The sequence below is a fragment of the Typopeltis vanoorti genome, chromosome 5 (assembly GCF_054136105.1).
Source record: "Typopeltis vanoorti isolate ZY-2024b chromosome 5, IOZ_Tvanoo_1.0, whole genome shotgun sequence".
Taxonomy (NCBI): Eukaryota; Metazoa; Arthropoda; class Arachnida; order Uropygi; family Thelyphonidae; genus Typopeltis; species Typopeltis vanoorti.
The window spans coordinates 100,616,244-100,625,990 of record NC_143553.1 but is presented as its reverse complement, the minus strand read 5'-3'; the positions used below and the strand labels follow the sequence as shown (position 1 = coordinate 100,625,990).

General features: G+C 37.4%; 1 protein-coding gene across 2 annotated transcripts in view; it reads right to left on the bottom strand.

Moving 5' to 3' along the window:
• Positions 1-2,973: 2,973 nt before the first annotated feature.
• mRpL22 (mitochondrial ribosomal protein L22) overlaps positions 2,974-9,747 on the bottom strand; it is a 142,614-nt gene continuing 135,840 nt past the window's right edge. For both annotated transcript variants that reach the window (XM_090392644.1, XM_090392645.1), the window contains exon 6: positions 2,974-3,285. In XM_090392644.1, coding sequence (XP_090248770.1) covers positions 3,068-3,285 — 218 coding nt within the window. In that variant the 3' untranslated portion in view covers positions 2,974-3,067. The remainder of the gene's footprint in view (positions 3,286-9,747) is intronic.

The following is a 9,747-nucleotide window of genomic DNA, read 5'->3' as shown; positions in this document are numbered from 1 at the left end:
TCTGTAATTCTCACATTCGGTTTTATTTCCCTTTTTATATATGGGTACTATGTGAGCTCTACTCCAGTCATCGGGAATTCGTCCCTCTGTCCAGGCTTTCTGAGGCATTTCTGGTTGAATATCATCTATTCCTGCTGCATTTCCACATTTCAAGCCATTGATGGCTTTTTCTACTTCAAGTATGGATATGTATTCCTGACCCTATGCCTGTTGAGTGATTTTTACCACTGTGCTATCACTGTTTGTTTCATTTAGCAATTTTTCAAAGTAATTACTCCATACTTCAAGGATATCTTTTTCTCCTGTTTTCATGTAATCTTTATCATCTCTAACTCCTTTTACAGCACTCTTTCCTCCATTTCTAAGCTTCTTCAACAACCTCTAGAATATCTTACCACCTTCTTGATATTCATTTTCTATGTTCTTGCCAAAGTTCTCCCATGACTTTTGTTTAGCTAGTTTTGCACAGTGTTTAGCTTTCTTACATTTGTCTGTGTATTCTCTAAGAGCAAAAGCTGACTTATTTGCCAGGAACTTTTGATATGATTCCTTCTTTTCCTTCACTGTCTCTTTAACTTCCTATCTCCACCATGGAATCCTGATTTTTCCATCTTTGCAGACAACCTCACCACTTGCCTCTCTGGCTGAATCAATCAGGGTTTTCTTCAAGGCTTGCCAGTGAATTTCGAAGGTTTGGTTCCTGTTCTCAAACTCTTTCATTTCTTCTTCAATAATCTTTGTGTATTTTAGTCTACAGTTCACATATGAGAGTTGCTCAACTTTTATTCGCTTTAAAACTTTCTTACATGTTATTCTTTTCAATATGAAATTCAATTTTATCCTGCTCAAGACTAAATAGTGATCGCTTCCAATTTCAAATCCTCTGTACACTCTGGTGTCCTGCACCAGGGAGAAAACATCACTATCAACAATAACATAGTCAATGAGACCTTTCTTATTCCTTGCCTCTTCTCTCCATGTGAATTTGTGCACAATTTTATGTTGGAACATGGTGTTAGTAATAACCAGTCCATGTCCTGAGCAGAAATCCAACAGATATTTGCCATTATTATTAGCTTTGCTCTTTTCTCCAAATTTTCCCAAAATATTTTTGTATGTCTGACAATCATTTCCTACTCTGCTATTCAGATCCCCAACAAGGACCAACTTTTCCTTTTTCATTGTGTCAGTTGCTTTTTCTAAAGCATCAAAAAATTCCTCCACTTCTACCTTAGTAGAACCTTCTGTGGGACCATAGGCACAAATAAGTCTCATTGTCCAGTTCCTCATTCTCATATTTGCCCACATCACTCTATTTGAGACAGCCTGCAATTCAAAAAGATTAGCTTCGTATTTTGTGTTGAATACTATGGCTACTCCTTCTTTTCCTTGATTGTCATTGCCTGAATATAACATTTTGTATTCATTGCGCAGAAAGATCTCACCAGTTTTTGTCTTTTTTGTTTCAGTCACTCCTATTATGTCGATCTGGTACTTATCTAATTCCTCAGCTAGCTCATTTCTTTGCCATTCAGGCTTCTTATGTTGATAGTACCAATCTTTAACTCTGGTGATGTTGAGTTGGGGGTGTGTTTTCAGATTTGTTCATCCTGGTTCCTTGGCGAAAACAACGGGGACCTTGTTTAATCGGGCGATGCCCCAGGCGGCATGACATTTTGTCATGTTGTACCATCATTTTTTATTTTGGTTTAACCAATAAGAATACAATTTGGTCAGCTAAATCCCAAATTGCCAGCCCATACTCGTTCATTCAGTATCCAGGTAGATACCCAACAGGGTGCACCACGAGAAGGTGAGGATTGGACATTAGGTCAGAAGCCTGGTTGGTTCTCTGCATTGTATAAATTAGGATTACTTTCTTGGAAATACAACCCTGTAACATAATATAGTATAAACTTTTGGTGTATTCTTTAAGATAGTGCTTATTATAGAATAGGAAAAGTGAAATCTGAGCATGTTCCATCAATTTTAGATTCCTGAGAATTTCCTGCTTCTGTTCTAATGTTACTTCTTTCTGTTTCTTTAAGAATTTTGTATTCTCAAATTCACTTTTCTTCTTTCTGTGCTGCACTGTAAATAATTTTAAACTAAACTGACAGTAAATGAAGAACAGGGCAAATTACTTTTAGCAGTAAGCTTCCCTTCCGAACTTGTGAAGCAATCTGGACACAGTGACAGGTTTTTTTTAAACTACAAATATGTATGCAATATTTTGTGACCTAAAAAAATAAATCATACTGATTCAGTTATTAGAAATCATTCATACTAATTAAAATGTTTTATTTTTGGGTGTACACTGTGATCTCACTTAGTCAGCTGTGGTAGAAGAATATGCATCCCAATTGTCCTGTTTCTATGGTTCAGTATTTCATGGTTATTAAAGAAAATTTTTAATCATCATAAAAGGGGAGGCGGTGTTGTAACACAAGTAGTCTAAAGGAAGGATCTACTTCTTCCTTTAGACTACTTGTTTTACTTCCTTTAGATTACTGCTTTCTGATACACAGTAGATCCTATCAGAAAGCAGTAAAGTGAAAGAATATTTAAGGCCTGGTTGGTCAAGTGTAACCAACAGACTGCAGGTTCAAATGCCACTATAGATATTTGTGATTGTCTCTAAGTAGGAGATGAATTTCATTGCCAAGTGCAAGACCAATACCCTGCTCATTGGAGGCCTGAAGTGGCTTGAAATAGTTCTAGGCATGGTCTCCAGGGCAAGTAGTTTCTGGATTATGCAAAAAATAATATAATAATATAAAAATATATAAAATTAATAAAAAACAAGTAAAAAAAAAAACTTAATCTATCATTGGTGCTAATGTACAAAAGGTTTACAACCTTTCATGGGTGGGATTCACACAAAATAATAAAAAATAACACTCAAAATTCATGGGCAGTACTACAAGGATTAACATTTCTATTAAGATTATGGATGATTAATACACACAAACAGCAAAATGATTATTTTAATATTATTGTAATATACATTTTATACATTTTTTTTTTGTGAAAATAATAAGAGAGGATTAATGAGCATGAAAACATACTACAAACTATTTACAATAGTTCGAGCTCTTAAATTATCTATATAATCCTTTAATTTTTCATAACCTGACATTTCTTGTGGGTAATAATGTTCAGGTGGTGGTCCTTCTACCAGACGAACAAAATAATGACAATGTTTGTAATGAACTTTTCCAAACCGCATGCGAGCATGCTTCCTGACTCCTTTTATATATATTCCTTTGCCAACAAATGATTCTCCTGGAAATGATGTGGTACTTTTAAAAACACATAATTAAACAAAACATTTACAAAATTATAATTCTTATATACTAACACCAATTTTATAATGTTTTGTGTGATAATCGCAGGTCTCAACAAATTGTGTAAAATACTACTTGCATGATAACAATGTACCCAAAATCCCCTCCCCCCATTTTTTTTTTTAGAATAATAATATCCCATTATGTCAAGAGAAGTGATTAATGGTTCAATATCATTATTTGGAGAACATTTCTGTTGTGTGAGAACTATTCCAAATCAATAAATAACAATAGGAAAGAACAGTAAAAAAAAAAAAAAAAATCTGATTTGTTACTAGAATGACCATTTATATCACACATTCTTCTGTGTTTTCTTAAAGTTAAAAATATGTTATTTAGAAAATTATTTTTTTTATTAAGTAAAAAAACTTTCTGTTCTGTTTAGTCTTCTGCTTCTCACCAGCCAGCAAAATCTACTTGCTACAGGTGAGTGCATTTGTTGGGTTCTGGATAACTGTATTCCTTATCTCCTCTCTCTCTCACCCCCCCGTTCAATATTCACCTACTAACAAGATAAACAAGATGTGAAACTAAGTAAACTACATTTATTAAAATAAAGAGCCAAAAGGCTTCACTTTGGCGATTCAAATTTATAAAAAGTAAGTGAATATTAAATCTAGCATTATTACAAAGCCGAATACAGAAACTATAAAAGTTTCGTATGAAATTTGACCAGAGAACTTACGGGAATACACTCGCTGATATTTATGAGTTGCCCTAGCCGGACCTTATATTCCCCTCCTATTGGTCCATTTTGAAAAGGTTTCACTGGCCTGACAGCTGTTTCAAACTGGTTGGTTATTGTCAGAGACCAAGTAGAAACCTTAAGAGAGCAAAAACTCTCAGTACTAAGGAACTTGAAACATCCGAGAGGTGTACTTTTCGTAAGTGAACTCTCGGTCGGCATATAAAAGTATTTACTAAAATAAAGAGCCTAAAAAGGGCTTACGAAAAATACACCTCTCCGATGTTTCCAGTTTCTTAGTACTGAGAGGTTTTGCTCTCTTAAGGTTTCTGCCTGGTCTCTGACGAGAACCAACCAGTTTGAAAACAGTTGTCAGGCTAGTGAAGTCTTTTCAAAATGGACCAATAGGAGGGGAATATATGGATGCTTGGGCACAGCGATCATCTCTCCTATAAGGTCTGGCTAGGGCAACTCGTAAATATCGGCGAGTGTATTCCTGTGAGCTCTCTGGTCAAATTTCATACGAAACTTTTATAGCTTCTATATTTGGCTTTGAAATAATGCGACCAAGTAGATAATGGATTTAATATCCACTTAATTTTTAAGTAAACTACAATTTACAGAAAATATATTAAAAGTTAGTTAAGGAAATAAATGCAAAATGTAAACATAAAACTATGAAATACCTTGTAGTCAGGTTTAGGTGTATATATATATATATATATATATATATATACCTAAAAAAAAAAAATATATATATATATATGTATATTTTTTTTTTTTTTTGCATGGTTGTAATACTATGAAAAAGAGATGAATGGCACTAGCATACTAAGATTTGTGACCTCATGCATAGAAGCGTACAGCATATATTATGATCAGTGAAATGCCAGTCATACCTTGATTTTTTTTTTAAATATGAGAGGTCACAAAACCCAATATGATAAGAGTGCCATGTATATGTGTAAAGGAATAAAAAGAAAGAAGCTGTTATATTTCCTGAAAACCCAGAGGTAGGGTTCCAGAAATTTAACTTAAATATGAATTGTAGTAAAAGGTCTGTGTGTGTGTGTATGCATTTTATTATTGTTGACAGAGATCTCCAAGGAGTCACGAACTCATCAAGGGAAGCCGCATATTACACATATCAGCTATCATATTTATTTTTGGATTCATTCACATTGCTTTCACTCACAACATTCAATGGCATTCCATTCCAATCATGTACCACCCTATGAGAGAAAAATCTAGCCCTCACCCTCTTCTTGGCGGCATTCATTCTCAGCTTTCAAGGATGCCCTCTTGTCCTTTCCCCACCCTCTATAAATTGAACTCCTGTATCACCCTTTCAGAAGTTTGTAAGTATCAATCATATCACTTCCCTTTATCCTGTTTGCTAGTCTGCAATCTACAAATTCTCAATCTGATTTCATAATCAGTATTCCACAATCGTGATATCATTTTTAACACTTGCCTTTGTACTCTCTCTAGTACATTAGAATCACATCGGAAACCAGGAGACCAGACCTGTGCACAACAGTCCAAGTGAGGTCTTATCAAGGCCTTGTAAAGAGGCAAAATAACATCCTTATCTTTTCATGTGAACATTCGTTTGAGCATTGCAATTATCTTTTGAGTTGTATTTGCAGTCTTTGCCACATGGCCCCTGAACTTCAACTTCCTATCTACTAACACTCCAAGATCCATAGCCTCATCAGGATGCTTCTAGCATAATCCCACTAATATAATACGATGTTGAATATCTAATCATGCCAAAGTGAACGACTTTACATTTACTGACATTGAACTGACATCCATTTTCCCATTCCCACTACTCCAGCCTATTCAAATCATTCTGCAAGTACTGCATATCTGCAGCATTCCTGATTACCCTACCTATCTTGGCATCATCAGCAAACAGCTGTATGTTGCTTGTCAAATCCTTCCCAATATCATTAATGTACAGATTGAATAAGAGTGGACCAAGCACTGATCCTTGTGGTACACCACTGGTTACCTTAAATCTTGCAGATTCACATCCCCCCACCCCCGTACACCACTTTTTGATATCTGTCAGTCAGCCATCCTCTTATCCACGCTAATATTCTATAATCAAAACCCATATTCTTAAATTTATGCAAATCTACCATGCTGTCTTCTGTCAAAAGCCTTAGCAAAATCAAAAAGTATCATGGTGTATCCATTCCCCTTGTCTAGTTCAATGGAAACATTGTTATAGAATGTGAGCAAGTTGCTAAAACATGACCTTCTCTTAGTAAACCCATGTTGTTCATTACAAAGTAGAGATTCACTGTCAACCTATTTCTGAATGTGAGCCCTAACCAATTTTTTTAAAATCTTCACCACCACTCCTGAAATACTAAGTGGTTGACAGTTGGATACATCGGTCTTTGCAATTTAATTATCATACATTCTTTCCATTCCTGTAGAATCTTCCCTATTCTCATATTAAAAAGACTGGTCAAAGAAATAGCCAGAAATAGTGTGCTAAAAGAATGTTCAGCTGAATGTTGCGTACACCAGGTTGATAGCTTTAACAAAATGGGCACTCATTAATTGTACTTCTTCTGCATCTGTTACCCTCACGCCATCAGCATTTGAAATAGTTATTCTTTCATATTCATTCTTTCTTTTACTTGCAGCATATCAATAAAATTCTTGCGGGTTGACTTTATCATGCAAAGCCAGTTTCTTTTCATACTCTGCTTTCTGTACAACAGTTGTGACTCTTCTAGCCTGCTGCTTATAAGTTTCATAACAGACATCATCCTTATACACATGGTATTACTTCCACATCATCCTTTTCTTACAAATCTCTTGCTTAATAACATTACACATCCATTTGACTCCTACTCTATTTATTCTTCGAACTCTCAGGACAAATTCTGATATCGCATCATTTAAGTATTGTTTAAATGCTTCCCATGCACTGAACTCAAAATACTCCTCAGCTGGTCATAATTTCCTGCTTTGTAATTCAGCATGTAACCTTTTCTGAATGGAACATTCAGAAAAGGTTACATGCTGAATTACAAACTACCAACCAATCCACTAGGTCAGTAACAACACCACTATGTAATTGATCTTGTTAGATTCCACCTCCACAAGATGGATTCAAACTGACTGTCACAAGAAATACTGTTAGTAGTAGTACTACAATCATAAGTCTCAACTCTAACTGGATTCAAGTCATCCGCAGAATGCCCTCTCCTCTTCTTTCCTCTATCCTTCCTAAAAATACTGTACCCTTTACACTCCATAATAGTAAGTGTGATTTTGATAGGCATGTCTCACTAATGCCTACAATCTGAGGTCCCAACATATTTAAAGGCAACGAACTCTACCCCTTTGTTTCTGATACTCCTAACATTCGTATTTTCTTTTCCACTATGCCTTATCCCATGTTAAACGGGGTCGGCGCACCGGTCTTTAACCTTCCTCTTCCAAGTTCTCCAGTCCAGGGCGTCCTTCGGACTCCATCCTTTCTCCCTAAGATCCTCTGTCACCTTATCCCTCCACCTGAGCTTGGGCCTGCCTCTTTTCCTCCTTCCCTCCAACTCCATATACTCCACTCGTTTACCAACATACTCCTCACCCTTCCTCTCTACATGTCCGAACCACCTCAGCCTACTTTCTTGTATCTTCTTGCCAACTGTTCCCACCTTAACCATCCCTCTGATGTAGTCATTCCTTATCCTGTCCTTTGTCACACCACTCATCCATCTCATAATCTGCATCTCCGCTACCTCCATCTTCCTCTCCTGTGCCTTTGTTATAGGCTACGTCTCCATGCCATGGAGCATCGCCGGCCTCACCACCATCTTATACAGCTTCCCTTTCCTTTTACAACTCACTCTCGTGTCGCACAGAACCCCGCTCATCTTCCTCCAATTCATCCGCATGTTATTCGGTGCTGTATTTCCTCATCCAAGTCACCATTCCTCTCGACAACCAACCCAAGGTACTTGAATTTCTTCCCTGAAATTAGCCTTTCACCCTAGAGTCATATGGCCATATATCCTTGTCACTCCCCGTTGACATATGTTCAGTCTTCACCCGGTTAATTCTCATGCCTCTCTCCACTCTTCCAGGGTATTTTCAAGCTTCTCTCAGGATGATTCGCATAGAACAATGTCGTCGGCAAACAGCATGCTCCATGGTGCCTCCTTTTTGACATCCTCCACTAGTACATCCATGACCAGGTCAAAGAGGGTAGCGGCTCAGGGTTGACCCTTGGTGGAGCCCTACGACAATGGGGAACCCTTCTGTCATGTCGACACTAGACCTGACCTGAGTTTCTGTTCCCTTATACATCTCCTTCACCAACCTCACATACTTCTCCGACACCCCCCTTCTTCCTCATACACCTCCATACCTCCTGCCTGGCCACTCTGTCATATGCCTTCTCCAGGTCTATAAACACCATGTGCAGATCCACTTGCATCTCTCTATATTTCTCCATCAATCGCCTTAGCGCAAATACCGCATCCGTTGTCCCTCTTCCTGGCATAAATCCAAACTGCTCCTCACCAATTTTCGTTTCCTGCCGTATCCTTCCTTCAATTACTCTTTCCCATATCTTCAATGTGTGTGACATCAGCTTGATTCCTCTATAGTTGCCACAGTCTTCAACATCTCCTCTTCCTTTGTAGATTGGGACGAGAATACTTTTCCTCCATTCCTCTGGTGTTGGGCTATTTTCCTCATCAGATCCCATAACATATCAACACTCTCACTGCCCAAACTTTTCCACACTTCCCCAGGTATCTGGTCTGCCCCCACAGCCTTTCCATTCTTCATTTTTCATAGTACCCAATCCACTTCCTCTCTGCTTATGTCTTGCACCGGTCTCTCATTTGCCTCTCCATCCTCACACCTCTCTCTCGGATTCTCTTCATTTAGTAGTTTACGGAAATACTCCTAACATTCGTATACAGACACAATAATCTACCTGCATGTTCTTTTGTATACTCTTGTCTGCATGACATAGTTGGGCAACTTGCAGATCTCTATTCTTCTCTAGTGCGTCATACATGTAGACATTTTTGCATGTGTTTGATGGGTCTGAACTGGACGAACACAAAATCAAAATTGTTCTCTCCTTGTCAACATTTCCATGATAAAGCCCATTCCCATCATTAACACAGTTATATAACATTGTCGCCCTTAACTCACATTCTCACCATTACTCCCTTTATAATTTAGTTTCCATGACTCTCTGTTAGGTCTCATACCAGCCTCTCATACTACTGATACCAAATGCATTCAGGTGTAGGCCGTCCCTTTTATACAAATCCAAGCTTCTCTCAAATCCCTCCACACATCCAAAAACTCTCATCCATTCCTTCCACACAGCCTACGCATCGAATCGTTTGCCATCATAGCCCTTCTTCTTAATTAATTTTTATCATATTGAGGTAATATACTGACGATTTTCACTTTCTCCCTCTTCACTCTTCTCGCCTCTTATCTGAACTTATCGCTAGTTAAGTCATTAGTAGTACTACAATCACAATCTCGTTTATTTTTCGTTTCTGTTTTTGAATTGCTTCCTTTATATTCTGAATTTTCGCTCTGGGAAAAGTAATAAGTCGCTCATCAATAGCATGTTTTATTATAGAGTCACCATACCAAATAACATCCATCTTTTTTTACAAACAACATTACTTACCTGATTTCCATTAATTTCTGTCT